This window comes from Lissotriton helveticus, chromosome 1_1 (assembly GCF_964261635.1).
Source record: "Lissotriton helveticus chromosome 1_1, aLisHel1.1, whole genome shotgun sequence".
Classification (NCBI taxonomy): Eukaryota; Metazoa; Chordata; class Amphibia; order Caudata; family Salamandridae; genus Lissotriton; species Lissotriton helveticus.
In genome coordinates, this window is record NC_136057.1 from 452,519,881 (window position 1) to 452,541,375 (window position 21,495).

Consider the following 21,495-nt stretch of genomic DNA (forward strand, 5'->3'; position numbering starts at 1 on the left):
CACCACACCATCTTTAGAAAAATATGGAAAAGCTTTAGCTCTTGTTAATAGTTCAACTTCAGTTCTTAGCAGTGAAAAACTTACATCACAAGCATTTCCATGTATGATTAATTCAACATTAAAGCATCACATTCCTTTGGTTTGCAATTCAATCACCCACATATGTAATGAGTTATGCAGCTCCTTATCTCAGGCAGTTACTTTACAAGTTTAATACATCCAGCAGCAAGATACACTTTATAAATAAGAAGAGCAGATAATCTCATAGGTTTGCGAAAGAAGTGTCACATATACCAGGGGGTTGATGAGCAGATTTTGAGTTCCGACTAGGCAGCAATCCAGATCATATCAATTAGGGCTATTGGCATAACTACCCCAGTGGGGAATTATTCTTTTTATTCCACAGTTCTTCATCTGCCTCTATGTCTTCAAGTTTTCCCTCAAGTCCTGGAGCACAAACCATGTGAGGATATGAGTCTGGATACCCCCACAGGCCCCACTTCAAAGGGGGCTGAGGCGATCAGTCTTTCCTTTCTCTCCCCTACTCCCTGTGTCTCTAGACCGCTACCTATTTTGACTGGATAATCCTGACTCCAGCTTTAGCACCTCGATTTAGCCCTCATAAGTGTACAACAGAGGGGGAACCCTAAAACAACACTTGGTACTGTTGCCTCACTCGTGGCTCTTACCGGCTCTTAAGTCAGATGGAGACACCAATCGCTTCCAGCCCAGGCCCAATCCTCAGTCTCTACTTGGGGCTGGGAACGGAAGGCAAATGCGGTGAGAATCACCAGACAAATCTCAAGGCCTGTTCCCCCTCACCTTCCCTCACGATTCTGAAGAAAGCGTCCGGCGCCCTTCAAACGCGTCACCGCGTCAACTGAGCCAGCCGCCTCCCAACTCCAGCGCCGGCCCCGATCTTTTAGGTAGCAGAGCTGAAGACGACCACCAGCCCAGGCAGAGTTCAACGGGGCGGTTCTCTTCCTATGCCGGACTCGCCCTGATCAGCTTCCACGCTTTTCGCTGGGGAACAGGACCGGCAACTCCGCTTGACAGGAGCTTAGCGGTACCACAGAAAAACAAAGGCTCTTACTAGAGGAATTCCGGGGAAATCAGGGTATTGATAGAATTCTCCCCCTTCCTCTTCCTTCTTATCTACGGCAGCAGGGGGTAGGACGCATATCGCTACGTTTATTGAAGGTGTCTCCCTACCCCCTCCTCACTCTTACTTCTACTGCGCAGACATCCGAAGGGGGGGTCTCTCTTTAGACAGCTGCTAGTCCGACAGCTCCCCCAATACTCTAATGACGTGGGTCTAGTTTCTAAGAAGGTCGTAGGAACCCCATAGTCTGACCTCTCTCCTTTAAGAAGAACAGCAGCAGCGCAGGTCCCCTCAGGTTTTACACTCACCACCTTTTACTCAGGTGAAATGATGTCCTTCTGTAACCTGGCGATCTCACGTTCAAGAGGGGGGGGGGGAATTGGAGATCGTTAACCACTCCTTTACATGGATACTGAACCCCCTTGGTCCCTCTCACAGCTGGGTCAGTTCAGCAGGTAGGGAGGCAGATTCACCACACCTGGTAGCAGCTCTTCAGAACCATCAACCTGGTCAGGATCACCCTTCCTCATACGCAGCAGTCTGCACTCCAGTCAGTTCTTTAGTGTGGACAAAATGGCAGACCAGTGAGCTCACTTATATAACCTAGGCCCAGGTCACTAGAAGGGACCAGAAGGTTCTAGATCCCCCTAATGCTAACCTATGGACCATGGCTCTGAGGTTACTCCTGACAGGACAACCATTTTGAAGTACTCAAAAGGCCACCATTTTGAAGAAGGCACACCTGCGCTTCAGCACTGATTAGCAGTGAGGAGACGCCCGGAGGTTTAAAAAGTCAACACCCAAAAAAAATGTAGTGGACACACAAAAAAAATAGAAGGCAAAAAGGGGATAAAAAATTATGAGGGACCACCCAAAGGGCTGACAGGTCTAACACCCCCAAAGAAAGCATTCCAGAATGGACTAAGCTGCCTGCACGCGTCGGCTACTGGGGGTGGTATGCCTAGATACCACACCTAGGGTTCTTACAATACAAGGTAAGTAAAGCTTTTTTAACTTTGCAGTTTCGTTCTCTTTTCTCCATACAAACATCAGTTCAACACTTAAAACAGTTTAGCCCCCAAATCTCTTAACATAGGTGCCCTAGGGAGAAAAGGTGTTAGCAGATTATCGGGTAAGTACGCGACTTTCGAGCAGGAGTTTTGGGGGTTAGGACCAAGGTTCCCCACGGTCTAGATGGGCACTCGAGTTGCACCACCAGTGGCACTGGGTCGGCCAGGTGCAGAGTGCAGGGGCCCAATGTTGGCCAATAGGGCTAAGGGGGCCTTTGGTTAGGGACTGCTGCCACGCAGGCCACTCAGTTGCAGGAGCAAAATTGGGACACTCCTCATCAAGGCTTGAAACAAATTCAAAGCTTGGGCTGCAAAGGTCAGCGTCTCGATGGCATCGCGTCTTGCTTGAGCAAGTGTCCCAACTAATTGGACCTACCTCCTCTTGTACAGATTGACCCGTCTGGAACCTACAGATATAACATAAGTGAACAACCACTCTGGCCCTTATACAAGAAATTGGATTCAACGCTGGTCATGAATCTCCCAGGGGGGGAATCTGAAGCCCTATCAAATCTTCTGGTTGCCCCAGTCTGTCCTGATGGCCAAGGTCTAACTTACCTACATGGCCCTAAGTCGGGTCGAAACGTCGACGCCCCTTTAAATTTTCGGCCTGGACCCCCATCCTTCATACTCATCGTGCCGCATTGGGAATATACATCGCAATTTAGAGAATTGGGTTAAATATTGTTTAAACTGTATCTGCGGCTAGGCCAAAAAGGACGGTGATTGAGAACCTGTCCTCATTTTTAGAATTGTATTATCTTTTTTATGTCACTACTTAAAATACCTTTCCTTTCCCTCACCACTACACACTAGAGCACTTTTTCCTCTTCGCACGTTCCTCCTTGGGGCACCCATTTACATACGAAAAAACTACTGTAAAGTGTGTTTACTTTTTACCATTTGCAATGAAAATAAATTGCCTGTGGTTTTAGAATCTGGTTGTTGCCTTTTGCTTGAATAACGTATTGAATACCATGAGCAGACTTGTGTTCCCTCAGCATGCTCGTAAATAAATGTACCTAATGAACTAAGTATTACGATACATTTTGCATTTAAATATAATCTAAAACCATTGTTTATTGTACCAAACGACACCCAGATCCAGGACCGATTGGGTAACCCCATTACTGTAATGGATTTCTATACTGGAGGCATGTTAGGGGCAGACAGGCCAGAAGGGCTGGGGTCAAGGCAGTAGTTGTCCTCTTCTTCCTGGGTCAGCATGGCTCTTCATTCCTTGTTATTTCTTCCTCGAATCTGAGGAGGCAAGGTTCAGGGTTGCCCTAAATATTAGATTTAGGGAGGTTTAAAGGGGGTGCATGTTGGGACCTATGGGTCCCTTCCTTGGGGTGGGTACACTCCCTAATATGCCACCCGCCAGTTGGAGGGGGCATGACCCTATCCCTAATTAGCTGAGTCCCCCTCACCTTCAAGATGGAGGGGGCTGAAATGTGGGCTTCACCTCACCTTTCCCACCTGAGGTGTGGGGTTGGCAAAGGTGGTCACACCTCTCGCTATAGTTTGGTTTTTCAGCCGATTCTCCTGCCCAAAGTGAAGGGCGAACATGGTGGGAGCCAGTTGCTGGGGGGCAGCAAAAGGCAGGGACAGCTTCCAATGGGGGCAGGCCTTTAAAGCTTCCCCTTTGTGGGCCCAGCCCCTCCTGGGAGAGGAGGCATGAAACCTCTGCCCAGGATGGGCTTTAACTCTTGACCCAGAAGGCTCGCTACCCAGGGGTCCAGAAACATGTTTGGTGGTGGCAAATGGCGGGCAGCCTTTCAGAAACCACACCAGGGCTGGTCCAGTCGGTCCATTGGGGCTAAGGGGCCATGCCCACCCCCACCTTTTGTCCCTCACTAAATGGGTCTGTCAGGCTGAACAAAGGTCAGCCTGACAGACTCTGCTCATTTTCGGGCCAGGCAGCCAGGCAGCCAGGAGCCAGACATGCGCTAAATGCGCAGGCTAATGGCTGCCTGAGCTGAACTTTCCTGGTCTGAGGAAGTCTCAGCTCCTGTGGGCGTGACATCTTTAGCTCAACAAAGGGCTCTGAGGCCCTCCCCTCAGTGACAAGGGGTAGCATCACTGATTGCCTTACACCTTAGTGCTGCAGTTTTAAGCCCCAAAGCATCCAGGGTCCAGTGTTAATCAGTGTCACTTCATTACAGAGTGGGGTGGGGTCAGTCTCACTGACCCCATCCCTCTATGTGATGATGTTGGGACTGCTTCCTTCCCTCAATGAGGGAAGGCAGCAGTCCTAAGTCTCCTGGAACCTCCGAGGCAGAGCTGGCTGCAGATAAGTGTGCTTTGTTTTAAATTAATGTTTGGTAATGTTTGGCGCGTGCATGTGTGTATGTATGAATGTTTGGTAAAGAGTGTTGTGAATGGATGTGTGTGTGTGTGTGTGTGCGCGTGCGTGAATGCATGGCTGTGAGTGTTATGTGCATATGTATGTGTGTATGTCCCGTCCGCCCCTGCCCTTAAACATTTACCGGCCGCCACCGGGCTGGTCATTTGTCAGGGGGCATCTCTAAGATGCCCTCTGAGTGCATTTAACATTAAACCCCACACTGGCATCAGTGTGGGTGTAATGTGCTGCGAAGTTTGCTACCAAACTTCCCAGGTTTTAGTACAGCCATTACGGAGCTGTCGAGTTCATAATGCCCAACTCCCAGACCATATAATCTTTATGGCTTTACTACACTTATAATGTCTAAGAAAAGACAGACACAGTAGGGGTATAGGGCTCATGCACTGTACACATCTGAGGGCTTGTCCACCCTGCTAGAGGCAGTGGGTTGTAGGCATGGCACACAGGGATGTGTGCCATGTCGACTTCACTTTTCTCTGCACCAAAATACGCAGCCTGCAATGGCAGTGTGTGAGTGTTAAGGTGCAGGATCTCTGAGGGTGGCGCAATAGATGCTGCAGCCCTTAGAGGCCTTCCCTGGCCACAGTGCCCTTGGTACCCATGGTGGATTTTACAAGGGGCTTATCTGTGACTAGAGACGTGCCAATTGTGGGTACAGAGGTACTGTCTTGGGAAAGAACACAAGCCCTGAAAACCTGATTGGCAGGGACCCAGGGCACATCAAGTCAGGTTGCATCAGATGTCAGAAAAAAGTGGGGGGTAACCATGCAAAAAGGGGCTCCTTCCTACACACTAAAATATGTACATTTGAATAAAATCAAAAAAGGAAAATAAATAAAATACATACATTCTATACACTTTATGTGAGAAGTTGCCATTTCAATGTCTCTGTGTTCCAAGAGTGTTTGTCCACTCCATCTCTCATTCAGGCATTTGGTACAAATCTTACACACCTTCTGTTTTAGAGGCCAGCCGACAAGAGACCTACTGCCCAGAAGAGTTTATTTTAACAAATCAAGTGAAAAGTGATCGAATGTTGCCTCTGGAGGCTTCAAAACCACAACCACCATTGTAGGTCAATAATATCCTTGAATATTGGGAAAGAATTCGATTGAGAGCATGTACTGGATATATTCATCGTTATGGATATGAAAGAGTAAGGGGGTCCCAGTGTGTTAGAGGAATAGCCCTCAACAAGAAAACTACTTACCAAGCTCTTACCAAACTTTGTTTCTAAGTCTTACCAATGTTAAATTGTTAGAGAAGGACACCTTCAGAAAGTGGAATTTGTTAATTAGGATGCATGATCTATTATTTAATTTGAAAGAGATAAAGTAGCATCTAATGACTAATTCTGTAAAGAAACAAAGTGTTTGATTTAGAAAGTTTATGCTAGTAGTTGCCATTAGGCTCAGATCCATAAGGAGTGTTGTTCACATTTGTTGGCTGATAGCTTGCCTCCAAATGTATGTATGTATGTATGCATGCATGTTTTATTTCTACAGTCCAAACCCAGTCAGAAGGCAGCAGAGTACTGTACAGGGTTCAAAAACAAGCATAAAGTCAATGAATGAAAGGAGAGGGAACTGGTTGTGGACTGGTGATGCATTGTGACATAGTATTAATATAGCTGTGTCTTTAAATAATTCTTAAACTGAAACAGAGTTGGGACACTGCAGATGGATACAAAGATGTTGTTTCAGAAGCTCAGCACTACGCGATAAAGGCCTACTGTAATGTTTGTTCTTTTTTACATTTCTTAGTCTGAAGTCTCATGGTGTCCTCGGATGGTGACCATGAACCACCAGAGATGGGGATTTTGTCTGCAAGAAAAGCAGAGGTGTTGTTTATGACGGCCTGGTAAATAATGTAATTTTTAGTGTCTGTTTTTTTTTTCTCAAGAACTGGACGTGAAGGTATCAGAGCACTTTACATGAGCACCAGTTGAGTTACAGACAGACACATTCATTTTGTTAGGGATGGGGAGATAAAGTGATTTCGGGGAGGGGAGTTGGACTAGCGTCTGGGGCCGTCGACTTCGGATCTGGGGAACTGGGTTTGAGTCTCGGCTGTGACGCTGGACATCCTGTGATTCTGGGCAAATCACTTAATCTCCTGTGCCTAACAAAAAAATTAATGTTTCCTCATGTAATGCAACTGGTGCTATGTAAAGCGCTCTGATACCTGATTCGGGTCAAGTTCGTGCTATATAAAACTCTGTAAAATAAAAAAAATAATGCAGCTGAGTTTATAGTTGCGTGGGCCGACAAAGGCAGCCGATGGAGCTCAATCAGGATGGGGGTGATGTTATCATATTTCTTCAGGCCCTGGATGTGATGTGCTAAGGCATGCATGTAGAATGCCACTTAAGGAGATCAGTGGGAAGACAGGAAGACCATGGAGTAGGGCATGAAATCAAACTGAGAGTCACCCAGAATATGGTCAGCATTGTGCTCTATTTGCTTCTCAATCCAGCCTGAACATTTGTGTCCTTGGTACTGATATTCATTATGTGGCCCGGTAAGATGGTTGGCTGGTTTGCCATTGTAAGAAATCAGGGTATTGGTTGAGGGGGGTGGAAGCCCTACTGCTTTGAATAATAATTGCATTAATTGCTGATTACTTTGATAATAAATTGCATTTATTGCAGTTTATGCAAAATTGGTCTCGTGAATGCCGCTATTTCTTTTTGTATTGTTAAATTGTTGCTATTGCGACCAATTGTTTATTGTACTGCAATTTTACTATTAAGCAGTATTTTAAATGACAATTAATTTGAGTCTACCAATCAAAAATTATCACTTACTAAACGTAATAAGGTCCCCCATGTTAGTCAATGGGAGAGATAGGACTTAGAATAGAGCAAAACAACTGTAGGTGTTTCTTTAACTACCAGGGCATATACAACCTAAGCACACTTGCCCTTCTTTTTAATAACAATGCATTCTGCCCTATGAGCCCCTAGGGTCTACACTAGGAGTGACTTGGGTTGAGGCCTGGCACAAGGTTTATTCTGCCAGGTCTAAATGAAATTTAAATCTGTACTACAGAATGCAATAGCAGGCATACAACATGTTTAAAAGGCTAATTTAGCGGGTCTCACAATAAGAGCTGCAGCTCCACTAGTAGCATTTAATTACAGGGCCTCTGTACATGTAATACCATTTACTGGGACTTAGAAGTAAATTAAATGTGCTACTGAGGTGTAACTTAATTTCACCATTATTTAGGGAGAGAGCACAAGCACTTTACAACTGGTTAGAAGACAAGTCCAGAGACTCCTATTGCCAATAAAAACAGGCTCAGCAAAAGATGGCACAACTGTGGGGGAAACATTGCAAAAATGGCCAGGTCCAACAACTATGTACTAGGTACTGTACTGGAATTTTTGTAGTGGTTTGTTTCTGGCTTTCATTAGCTTCTCTCTGAAGTAATGCGGAAACATAGTAAGCAATTTCTAGGTTGCTCCCTTCCTGGCTTCTTCCACCCACAAATGAAACCCTTTTTCACTCTTCCTTCCATGGGACATTATTCTTTGATGCATCACATAGCTTAGATAAGAAGTTTAGATTAAAATTATACACTGCCAAAGTTCTGTCATGTTTACTAAAAGGGCCATCATTTTTCCTTCACAGTTAGGAGGAGAGGGATGAACACCAGTCCATCCTACTCCTTAACTATTAAGACAAGCTGTTTATCAGCCATAAAACTAACCTTATTCCAGAAAGGACAATCAACGAATTTGGCCTGCCATTTTACACCGCCAACATGAATCACCCCCTCGTCACCAACTGAATGTGAATAAGGGTGCTTCAGATTATAGATTAGAATAGTCTCCTTCCTTCTGATATCTGCTGTTTGATGCATAACATATTGTTGAAGTGAGCACTCAAGATTAAGTTTAATGTCCCAAGAGTTTCTTTAACTGTAAGCAATGTACAAATAAAAAGCATTGGTTATTATTAACAGAATACTGTTATTCTCCATTGTCAGTGTTAAGGCATTCATTTGGTAGCCCACATGCAGATTTTTCCAATTGTTTACTCATATTTAACAAAGCTTAAGCATATGTAACTTAATTTCCATGCATTCCAAGCTATTCTAACTGGACTAGCTGGTTTTCTGTGAGGCTCGTTCACACACATGCCACTCAGGTTAAAGAGGATGAAACACTATTGTTTCAATCCAAATAACAGACTTACATGTCCACCACTCAAAATAATTTCATATTTCACTATACTATTTTACCACTAATCTTTTATGGGTTCCGGAGTAGCGTGCTACTTGCCAAAAGATGAACTTCAACACCTCATCAAGGGACCTCATCAAGGGTAGCAAGCGCTATATGAATGCAAACCTTTTTATCTTTTCTACCCCTTCGATATCCTTCTCAATCCAAATATCTGACTAGCATATCCAGCACTCCAATTACTTTTATATTTTACTATACTAATTCACCACTAATCCTTTGTGGGTTCCGGAGTAGCGTTCTACTCACTAAAAAAGTGCATCAACATCTCATCAAGGGTAGCAAGCGCTATATAAATGCAAACTTTTTCCCTCTTCTATCCCTCCACTATCCTTCTCAATACAAATACATGTTTAACATATCCACTGCTTAAATTACTTTTGTAGTTTCACTATGCTAATTCATCACTAATCCTTTATGGGTTCCCGAGTAGAGGCTACTCGGCGAAAAAGCGATTCAGTGCCTCGTCAAGGATCGTATGCGGCATATAAATGCAATTACAATACAATACATACCCACCGTCTGGCAGGTTTTTTTTTAAACATATTATCGTTCAGCCACTCTCTTATCTTTCAAAATAAATTTGTCATTACTGGCAGCAACAGCTACTTTGTATACTGGACAATTTAACATCTCCCAGTGATAGGTAATAATGCCAAAGTGAATGTCCGTGTTTCTAATGCCAGGATGTCATTTGATTCTTTAAATTCCATAGTCAAGTCCACAATCATGCTAGAGTATTGATTAATCTATATCAAGATTAGTAGAAGGCCCGTTCGAAGAACTACATTCCCTCCCAGCACTAGATATTGCTGTTCTAATTGGTGTTAAGTGGTGGACGAATTGTGCTATGGCTGGCATAAGAAATGTTAGGTGAATGAATTCTACCACACACAGAGAATGAAAATATGTTGTCATGTCACTGATGAAGGAATTTTTACAGCCACTGTAATTTTGATTGGCATACCTTTCAAACCGTAAACGTCCGGGCCCGATTCACATAACTAACTTAAGACAAAATCCTAAACTTACTACCATTTTGGTATTCACAGAAGGCACTTACTCATTTTGGTATTCACAGAAGGCACTTACTCATTGTGGTATTCACAGAAGGCACTTACTCATTTTGGTATTCACAGAAGGCACTTACTCATTTCTGTATTCACAGAAGTTAGGACTCCTAACTTTAGGACTCCTAAATGCCTTCTGTGAATACCAAAAGTCTTAAAGTTAGGATTTTCTCAGCTTAGGAGTAGTAAAGTTAGGCCTCCTACCTTTACTACTCCTAAACTGAGAAAAATCCTAACTTTAAGACTTTTGGTATTCACAGAAGGCATTTAGGAGTCCTAATGTTAGGACTCCTAACTTCTGTGAATACTAAAATGAGTAAGTGCCTTCTGTGAATACCAAAATGAGTAAATGCCTTCTGTGACTACCAAAATGGTTGTGAGTTTAGGATTTTGTCTTAAGTTAGTTCTGTGAATTGGGACCACAGTGTTTTTCTCCCAAAAATTAATCATTTTGTGAGCAATAACTCCTGTGGCAAAACACTAACATTAGATGTATATAATAAGCAAAATAATGAATTTCCTTCTAAAGACGTATTACTCTTTTTAGTACTATATGGAATGCTCAAAAGTTCAATTCATTATTGATCCTTCTTTCAAAAATGTTTTTATAACATTGCAGCTACTATTCTAAAACGAAGTTCCTCTTTCCTAAACAAAAGATCCTAATCCATAGCAATGTGAAGTTTCACCTCCCAACCTAAACTTTAAGACAGGGTATCCTATAAGGTTCCATTGTGTCAATGCTCCTCGTAAATTTGTAGCATTGTCCACTAGCTTCCTTTCACAAAATTCCACATTAAAACATATTACCTAGATGATATTCAATTCCCATATAAATGACCTTCTTATCTTAAGAAAGTATAAGTCCCCCTCAATGCTCAATGAGGTGTCTAGCCCCACTCAAACTTGTACGACCTTAAATCACTTAGCATTAAACCCCTCGGAAACGGAGATCCTTTCCATCTACAACAAAATATATGTATGGAAAAACTCACTCTGGCACTCTTCTCTGGGCCCAAGCCCTACCCCTGTTCCTCAAGGTTGTAATTTTGGAATTCATTTGGACACTAACTTAACAATGGGCTCCAAATTGTAACTGTCATTACATCTGATCATGTACCAACCACAGAAGATAGCTTCACAGTCGCACAATCTCAAAACGAATTCAATTTAAAGTGGCAGGTATAGTAGACAAAATAGATTATGGGAACATTTCTTTTTTCTTTCCCAGAAATTCATCTCTACTCCCCACTTGACAGCCCTGAGGAGGTACATCCTTTTCCATTCGTGGTTCCAGAAGCTGTAACTCACTACCCCATTATTTGAGAGCAGAAGATAATCTTCTGAGGTACATAAAGCACCTTAATATGTGGTTGTTCTCACAATTAATTCCATCATCTATCACAGGATGTGCATTATCACGGCCTTGCACCTGGAGACTCTAGTCTAGGAATGATGGTGCACATTAAAAACTAAATTAAATACAAATGGAATAGCTACCGTGGAAACCTATGTGAACCCCCTGTTCTCTTTGTGGAGGATCCTGTAACACCTTAGAAACTGTATCTTCATTATGACAAAGCCGGACCATTGAATGGTGGCTAGGATGATTTAATTGTGTATTGTGAATCATCTCTTTAAACTGTGAACGGAAAAGTCGTGTTGTTGTTTAATAAAAATATATATACTTTTTTAAACTGAATGAAATAAATAAATACACTTTATGAGTGATATCGCTCCGTTTGAAAACTGCGCTAGAATACAACATGAAAGAGACCACAGAGATGATGTCAGGAGCCGTTCAATGGTATAGTTCCTAACCTTCCAAAGCTCTAACGGGGCCCTCCCAACATAAAAAGGCTTTCACTAACTTGGACTTTCAATTGATATGCATGATTGTGTCTATATATGTTCTAGTGTACAACAGAAATTGTGGATTGTTGTTCATATTCATCAATTTAATCCAAGGTGTGAAGGGATGGAGTAGGGAACAGCATAGATTGCCATAATGGGACACCAAGTGGGTGAAACGGCATACTGTTAAACTTGAAAGAGTGAATGCTAAGAGGGGGGTTAAAGATGCGCAGAGGCCACACAGCATCAGAGGTTAACAAAGGCTTCGATGTGAGGGGAGAATGTGCCACACAACTGCTGTACGGCAAGCGTGCGAGGGGATAATGTGCCACTCAACTGCGGTACGCCAAGGATGAGAGGGGAGAATGTGCCACACAACTGCGGTACGCCAAGGATGAGAGGGGAGAATGTGCCACACAACTGCGGTACGCCAAGGATGAGAGGGGAGAATGTGCCACACAACTGCGGTACGCCGAGGGGAGAATGTGCCACACAACTGCGGTACGCCAAGGATGAGAGGGGAGAATGTGCCACACAACTGCGGTACGCCAAGGATGAGAGGGGAGAATGTGCCACACAACTGCGGTACGCCAAGCGTGCGAGGGGATAATGTGCCACACAACTGCGGTACGCCAAGGATGAGAGGGGAGAATGTGCCACACAACTGCGGTACGCCAAGGATGAGAGGGGAGAATGTGCCACACAACTGCGGTACGCCGAGGGGAGAATGTGCCACACAACTGCGGTACGCCAAGGATGAGAGGGGAGAATGTGCCACACAACTGCGGTACGCCAAGCGTGTGAGGGGATAATGTGCCACACAACTGCGGTACGCCAAGCGTGCGAGGGGATAATGTGCCACACAACTGTGGGACGCCAAGCGTGCGAGGGGATAATGTGCCACAAAACTGTGGGACGCCAAGCGTGCGAGGGGATAATGTGCCACACAACTGTGGGACGCCAAGCGTGCGAGGGGATAATGTGCCACACAACTGCGGTACGCCAAGCGTACGAGGGGATGACAGAAGGAAGAGAGTTCAACAAGGCAGTAAGAAGGCACATATTACACATTCACACAAGCTCTCTCTCTCACGTCTCTCATTCTATGTCTCTATTTGTCAAAAGAAGAAATGAACCACAAGCCACACAGAGTTCAGAACCACAACAACTGCTGATGGACTCACTCGTGATTCGAAGAATAGCCTCGAAGGAGTCAAAGGTCAGTAACGGTTCGGAAAGCTCTCGAAGGAAGGTCTTGAGGATGACTGCAGGGACGTGGATGTCTCCGTACGTATCGAAATTGACAGGCCTTCCTGAAATGAAAGAAGATATTGCAGTGCATCTCAAATTCTGCTTGGTAGGGGGAAGCTTACATCTGTACAGATGTCATTTCAATCTCTATTAATAAACACTGGCCATTTCCAATGGCACACACCAAGCAGGCATTCATCTTGTACTAGATTTTAGCGTCTATATTTCCATCGTCTGCGTGCATGACAAAGTCGTTGCCCCACACACTTTGGTCTCTAATAAGCCTTCAAGCCTTTACTATCCCTCTTTGCCTCACTGTTCACATTAACCAAACAGCCGGACGGAAAAAAGCACTGCTGCACACTGCTCAAAACAATGCTTTTGACTACATTAGCTGCATTTAATTTAGTTTTTATCAGTATGTAATGTAATCAGAACATATCGGAATTCTATATCTGGCAAATTAGATAAATCAACTATATCCTGGGACACGAGGCTTTGACTTATTTGAGGAATTAAATGTGCAGTATAATAGCACGGTTATTGCTTAGCTTTCTTTGAAGTTTGCGGGTGTTGTGCCAAGGATTCAACTAAAATGTAATTAAACTAACTTAACGTATTTCCAAATCTCTGAGATGTAGACATATATAAAATACTTCGTCACAACACTTTACATTGCTGGAGGTAAACTAGCTAATATATGAAACCTGCGGGTAATGTTGTAACACTCCAACAATCTAGAAGTAAATAAGCGGCGTATGAAATAATGACGTATTCTGACTCCGCGGCTGCCGCAGACCGCCGAGCACCGGCTGTCTTCAGTCGATCATTCACCCTTCAGAGAGCTCCACGTGCCTTTTGTTATCTTTCAGGGGCAGCAATACTTCTAACAGTAATATGACATTCAGGTTGCAAATGGTTTTATGATGAACTAATTACATGACAGATAGCGATACTGCCGCCAAGAGACACCATGTCAATGGGCAGACGAGGCGAGCCTTACCCTGGCAGACGAGGCGAGCCTTACCCTGGCAGAGGAGGCGAGCCTTACCCTGGCAGAGGAGGCGAGCCTTACCCTGGCAGACGAGGTGAGCCTTACCATGGCAGACGAGGTGAGCCTTACCCTGGCAGAGCAGGCGAGGTGAGCCTTACCCTGGCAGACGAGGTCAGCCTTACCCTGGCAGACGAGGTGAGCCTTACCCTGGCAGACGAGGTGAGCCTTACCCTGGCAGAGGAGGCGAGCCTTACTCTGGCAGAGGAGGCGAGCCTTACCATGGCAGACGAGGTGAGACTTTCCCTGGCAGACGAGGTGAGCCTTACCCTGGCAGAGGAGGCGAGCCTTAACCTGGCAGAGGAGGTGAGCCTTACCCTGGCAGAGCAGGTGAACCTTACCCTGGCAGACGAGGTGTGCTTTACCCTGGGAGGCGAGGAGTGCCTTACCCTGGCAGGCGAGGTGAGCCTTTCCCTGGCAGCCGAGGTGAGCATTACCCTGGCCGGCGAGGTGAGCCTTACCCTGGCAGGCGAGGTGAGCCTTACCCTGGCAGGCGAGGTGAGCCTTACCCTGGCAGGCGAGGTGAGCCTTACCCTGGCAGGCGAGGTGAGCCTTTCCCGGGCAGAGGAGGCGAGCCTTTCCCTGGCAGACGAGGTGTGCCTTACCCTGGCAGAGGAGGTGAGCCTTTCCCGGGCAGAGGAGGCGAGCCTTTCCCTGGCAGACGAGGTGTGCCTTACCCTGGCAGAGGAGGTGAGCCTTACCCTGGCAGACGAGGTGAGCCTTTCCCTGGCAGACGAGGTGAGCCTTACCCTGGCAGACGAGGTGAGCCTTACCCTGGCAGACGAGGTGAGCCTTACCCTGGCAGAGGAGGTGAGCCTTACCCTGGCAGGCGAGGTGAGCCTTACCCTGGCAGACGAGGTGAGCCTTACCCTGGCAGACGAGGTGAGCCTTACCCTGGCAGACGAGGTGAGCCTTACCCAGATTGTAGAGTCGCTGTAGCTCCTTGATAGTTTGAACACTGGCCGACCTTCTGAACAGGCCTTCTGTCCTGAGCCCTGTGGATAGAAAAAGAAGCCACACTCAACGAGGGTACTGAGGACACAAGGCACAACTGAGACCAGAGAGCAGCAGGGCACCGGTATACACCCAGGTAAGGTACATTCAGCAGTTCATTATATCTGAATCGATAATCTGATTGCCAATAAATAGGCAAATACGCTCAGACACATTATTTAACACTGAATAGAGATAATTACTGACATAGACATTTATTAGAATTAAAAAGGAAAGGTATTTGAATGTTTAGACAAGCTTTTTTTACCATGTGAACCATGAACAATGATTTAAAGGCTTTGTTACTGGGTAAACGATTGCACTTTTATGAATCAATTCTTTTTATTGATGCCGCAGTAAAGTTATAACACAGCTAAACGCCTACAACCCAAAAGGCCCAGCAGCTTGCAATAACCACATAGGTGTTTATACACGGCGTCTTGCCTACAACCCAGGGACCGGCTGCGATACTGAGGCAGTTAACCACAAGAAACCCCAATACCAAACCCCCACACACCCCAATCCTTCATAATGTGTAGTTAAGTGGCCAGTGATGGGAGTCAGTCGTGTCAAAGGTCAGCAGTCATTAGGGCCGGTGGCTCAGGACATTTTTAGTGGAGATAGCAGTTGAAAGGGGTGAGGTGGAGGCAGCATCCAAAGTAATTTCAGGTAGGTTGGACATGTCAGTTTGTTAATTTCAGTAGATAAAAGGCATATAAAGGGGGCCGATTCTATGGTATAGTGATCTAGTCTCTGTTCGACTGTTAACAACAACTTTTCTATGCCTAGAATGAACCAGAGTTTGTGTAGCAAGTTGTACAATTAGGGCTCTTGTCAGTTGCCCATAGAGCAAGGATCACCTGGCGTGCCGCACCTAAGTGGAGAGGGAAGACTATGGAGGGAGAGTTGTGTATATATGCTGTGACAGTAAGTGGGGAGAAGTTTGTGGGTTGTAGTTCATGAAGTTACAGCATATAAATCACTGACCTTGTGAGAGGGAGTTACACTAGAGATGTTAAAGTGTAAAGATTCAATTTGTCTACAGGCAATCGGGGGTTAATTTGAATAGTGCGAATGACAATAATAACAGTTAGGCGCAATTTAGAAAACATGAGATTGTGTATAAATATTGGCGCATGGAAAATTAATGTACGCTTAATTGTTCACTTTCAGTTACCCCTGACGAAGGGCCCCAGAGGCATGAAATGCATTGGGTTACAATAAACTGCTTTTTGATGGATTTGGCTTTGGTACGTGTTCTTGAGGAGAGGTTCGGATGGCCCATCACGGACATGAGAAACTTGGGAAATGGCTTTTCCTTGCATGCGGACGTAAACAGGGACGAACACAAAAGTGGAAAATCAATGCAGTGCAAAAGGAGTGAAATGAGAAATAAGTGACAATTTATAAAGTACTACTGCAAATGCAATTAAAAAGGCTGTGCCACAGGTTTGAGGCCTCAAGGTGTCCCATTATGATGTTGTTCAGTTGATCACGTACTGTTCAGGCTGAGCACGTCGCCAGTGAGCACGCAACGTTTAACTTTGATGGATTGAATAAAGGGATGAATTTTTGGAAGCAGCAGGTGTGCTACCCACATATATATGTTGTTCTGCACCTAAGGCCAATGCCATATGCTTCCCTCGACGCAATTGGAGTGGAAACGTCAGTGGATTAGGCATCCCAAGGATTAAATATGCAGGGAATCGAAGTCTCTTGTCCAGGACCTGGTCCCACAAGCAAATCAGTTTGGGGCAGTACCATAGAAGGTGGAGAAGTGAACACATCCCCACATAACCCCTCCAGCATTCCTTAGAATGCTCAGAGTTCCAAGAGCCAATTTGTGCAGCAGTCAGATACCAATAAGACACCATTTTGTATGCTGTTTCTGTACTAGACATGTTGTGCACAGTATGACCGGCCTTATGGAAAATGCCAGCTCCCTCCTCATCAGTGAGTGTTCTGACGATTTCCTCTTCCCACCTCCTCGGTCCCACAAGGCGAGTGATAGACTCCCCTCGGATAAGGATCAGTGTTGAGTAGCCTGTCATTTTTCTTAAGATTCAACCATTTCTCAAAGGGTGTCAAGGTTCTCTCTGCATGGGATCAGACAGAAGGACCTGCAGGTATTGAACGCAATCTGCGTCCGAAAGCCTGCATGGAGGGGATAGCTGTGTTGCCGCCATTGCCACCGCTGGAGTGACAACACCTCCCAGTCGCTGACAGTCTGCATTGAGGGGATAACCGTGTTGCAGCCATTTCCACAGCTGGAGACTACACCTTTCATCCACCCCGACTTTGGTTTCCTGGACATTCGTGCAGAAAAGCGTGCCATGCTCCTGCGGCTTGGGACGCGCCTGGGCCGAGGGTGGGTCCATCCACACCCAGAAGAGGCTGGGCTGGGCCTTACCCCCTTACATCCTCTATTTTGTAATTGCTTCTTCTTTGGTTGGATTATGGTTAAACGCAAAGGAAAAGCAAAGACCTTGGAAGAGGTAAGACTGTCTACTGTTGAACCTGCCCCAATTGCTTCGGGTTCGCGAGAAGACAAGGCTAGTCAGAATCCAGCAAAATAGCGCGCTGCCCCCGATCCAAGATCCCAGGCTTATAGCAATAACTAAAAGCCCAAAAGATGAGCCACCATTCAAGAGGAAAAGAGGGAAGGCTAAGAGACCAATGATATCTAAAACATCGAATGTATCCACCATTATTCCCTTAGAGGTACCATCAACTTCACCGCAAGGTGCATATTCTGACACAGTATCTTGCACACACTTGATACCTCAAGGAGATGATTTATGCCAGAAAGTGGAACAGTCTCTTAAGTCGCTTCTCCAGCCGCTCATGATTAAAATAGACAAAATAGAGGACAGACTGAACTACTTATTGGCCTGTGTACGAGCGGAGAGGGCTCAAAATATAAATCAAACCTCTAGAGGATCTACTTCAATCTCTGCTCCTGTCCCTGCGCCATATTCCTGGGATGAGATGCACACATCTTATTCCCTTTTAAAAGAGTCTGGACATTTTGAAATCCGATCATAGACAAACTAGTGGTGTTATCAATGGAGGAAACCTTCTAAAGACCCATCTTGCTGCACAAGTTACTTACCTTCGGTAACGATGTATCTGTAAGAAACAGTAGTTAGTGTTAGATTCTTTACCTTAGAATATCCCCAGGCGTCAGACTGGATCCGGAAAGTTTTGCGTAGCAGTACCCCTGCGCGACGCTAGGTGTCGTCTGCGGCTCCGTGTCCTTCGTCGGCGTCGGGATGATGTCGCCGGAGTACTTAGACGCCGCCCTCGCGCGCTGACGTCAGTTCTTATACACCGCTTTTCTGCGCCAGAAACGCAGAGCCAAGATAAAATCGACACTGGTGCCATGAAACTAGGGCCCTTAAAGGGAAGAACCTTAACCCTAGATATCGGTTCGCAGAACGGGGAGGATGGGTGGGGCGGTAAGGAATCTAACACTAACTACTGTTTCTTACAGATATATCGTTACCGAAGGTAAGTAACTTGTGCATCTGAAAGAAACAGGTTAGTGTTAGATTCCTTACCTTAGAATAGATACCCCAGCAATACCAACCCCGGTGGTGGGTCTGCAAACCAATGATCACACCAGAAAGTCCTGGAGGACAGAACGGCCGAAAAAGCCATCTCTCCGGACTTAGCTGTCCAGGCAGTAGTGTCTAGCAAACATGTGCAGCGAGGCCCACATAGCTGCCTGACAGATGTCCTGCAAGGGGACTCCCCGACCCAGGGCAGTAGTAGCCGCCGTGGCCGGAGTGGAATGGGCACGGAGTCCCACAGGAGGCTCCTTTTTAGCCAGTGAATAACAAGCCTTGATGCATAAAACGACCCATCGAGAAATGGTCCATTTGTGCATCGCCCGTCCCTTCTTAGCACCCAGGTAACCAACAAAGATCTGGTCGTCCACCCGGAACTGGCGTGTGCGGTCCAGATAGAATGAGAGCGCACATTTTGGGTCCAGACGGTGAAGCCTCTCTTCCTCTTTCGAGGGATAAGGAAAGAAGGTGGGCAAGGTGATGGGACTGCCTGATGTAGAAGGCTGTGACTACTTTGGGCAGGAAAGAGGGACGCGTTCTCAAGACAACTTTTTCCGGATGGACAGAGAGGAAAGGAGGTTGAGAAGATAGAGTCTGGAGCTCACTCACTCTCCTGGCAGAGGTGATGGCAACCAGGAATGCAGTCTTAAGAGTTAGAAGACGAAGAGGGCAATTGTGAAGTGGCTCGAAAGGAGCGCACATCAAAAAAGTCAGAACAAGGTTCAAGTCCCACTGAGGCATCACAAAAGGAACAGGAGGAAACATGTGAGTGATGCCCTTCAAGAATCTATTAACAACAGGGGACTTCAAAAGAGAAGGCTGATCAGGAAGCCTTAAGAAGGCTGAGATGGCAGAGAGGTAGCCTTTGACAGTGCCCAGAGCAGAGCCCTGCTGGGCAAGAGAAAGAAGAAAGAGGAGAACCTCTGAAAGGGGGGCAGAAAGTGGATCCACAGTCTTTGCTGTGCACTATGCCACAAATTTATTCCACCTGCAGGCGTATACCGATTTTGTGGAGGGACGCCTGGCTGCCAGAATCACATCACAGACTTCAGGAGGCAAGTCAAATGGCCTCAACTGTCGCCGCTCAATCTCCACGCATGTAGGTGGAGATTGGACAGGTTCGGGTGGAGGACAGTCCCCTGCTGCTGCAACAGAAGGTCCTCCTGAAGAGGCAGACAAATCGGGGGATCGACTGACATGCTGAGTAGCTCGGGATACCAGCATCTTCGTGCCCAGTCCGGAGCCACAATGATGACTTGGGCCCGGTCGCGCCTGATCTTCTTCAGCATTCTGGGCAGAAGTGGTATAGGTGGAAAGGCGTACAACAGACCGCAGCTCCACTCGCGACGAAAAGCATCTCCCAGCGAGTGCTGCCTTGGAAATTTCAAAGCGCAGAACTGATGACATTGCACGTTCTCTTCGGTGGCGACTAGATCTAACCAAGGCTCTCCCCACTGCTAAAAGAGACCTTGCGCCATGTCCGAGATCAGACGGCATTCGTGAATCATCATGCACCGTCGGCTGAGTTTGTCGGCCCTGGCGTTCAGGGAACCTGCCAGGTGTTGAACCACCAGAGTGATGCCTTGGTGTCCCAGACACTGCCAGATGCGCAGAGCCTCCTGGCAAAGGGTCCACAACCCCACCCCGCCCTGTTTGTTGCAATACCACATTGCGGTGGTGTTGTCTGTGAACACCTGCACTACACTTCCCCGGACAGAGGGAAGGAATGCCTTCAGTGCAAGTCGGATCGCCCGCAGCTCCAGAAGGTTGATATGGAGCCGGGACTCCGCCGGAGACCAGAGGCCTCTGATCTACGCCTCTCCCATGTGGCCCCCCAGCCCAGGAGGAACGCATCCGTCACTACTACGTGCTCCGGTTGGGGTAGGGAGAGGGACCTGCCGCTGACCCAATCGCGGTCTGTGAGCCACCACTGCAACTGTCTCGCAGTGCCCTCCGAGATCAGGACGTGGTCGGACAGGTTGTATTGATGCTGGGCCCACTGAAACTTCAGGTCCCACTGCAGAGCCCGCATCCGCCAGGAGGCCATCAGCCCCAGAAGCCGCAGTGTCAACCTGACCGAGACTCCGGATAAAGGCTGAAAGATCGGAATCAGTGCCTGAATATCCCGAACCTGATGTTCGGGAGGATAGACCCAAAACTGCGCCGAATCCAGAACCGCTCCGATGAAGAGGAGCTTCTGAGAGGGACACAGGTGTGACTTCGGCACATTGATGGAGAACCTTAGCAGGTGCAGGAGGTCGGCCGTAGTCTGGAGGTGGCTGACGACTGTTTGGGGCGAGGCCGCCTTCAACAACCAGTCATCGAGATAGGAGAAGACTGACACCCCTAATCTGCACAGATGAGCTGCGACCACCGCCATCACTTTCGTGAACACCGAGGGGCGCTGGTAAGGCCGAAGGGGAGTACGGTAAACTGAAAGTGCTTGCGGCCTACCGTGAACCGCAGGTAACGCTGGTGGGCCGGAAGGACTGGGATGTGAAAATATGCATCCTGAAAGTCCAACGCTACCATCCAGTCTACTGGGTCTAGGGCAGCTAAGACCTGAGCCAAAGTCAGCATCGTGAACTTCTCCTTCCGGAGGAAGCCGTTGACGTTCCGCAGGTCCAACATAGGGCGTAGGCCCCCTTTGCCCTTCTTGGGAACCAGACAGTAGTGTGAGTAACAACCACACCCTACCTCTGGCCCAGGAACGCGCTCGATGGCCCCCTTGGCCAAGAGGGCCGTAACTTCCTCTTGCAGAAGTTGCAAGTGATCCCCCGACACGCAGTGGTACTGCGGTGGCATGGCTGGAGGGGTCGACTCGAAGGGGAGGGAGTAGCCCCTTCGGATGATTTGCAGCACCCACCTGTCCGATGTGATGGTGCGCCAGTGGAGGAGGTGATGGCGAACCCTGCCCC

General features: G+C 46.7%; 1 protein-coding gene across 3 annotated transcripts in view; it reads right to left on the reverse strand.

Moving 5' to 3' along the window:
• Positions 1 to 21,495, reverse strand: part of ARHGAP8 (Rho GTPase activating protein 8) — a 929,058-nt gene that overhangs the window by 105,539 nt on the left and 802,024 nt on the right. For all 3 annotated transcript variants that reach the window (XM_078673848.1, XM_078673847.1, XM_078673846.1), the window contains exons 10-11: positions 14,933 to 15,010; positions 12,898 to 13,026 (exon numbers count right to left, since the gene is read on the reverse strand). In XM_078673848.1, the coding sequence (XP_078529974.1) occupies positions 12,898 to 13,026; positions 14,933 to 15,010 (207 nt within the window). The remainder of the gene's footprint in view (positions 1 to 12,897; positions 13,027 to 14,932; positions 15,011 to 21,495) is intronic.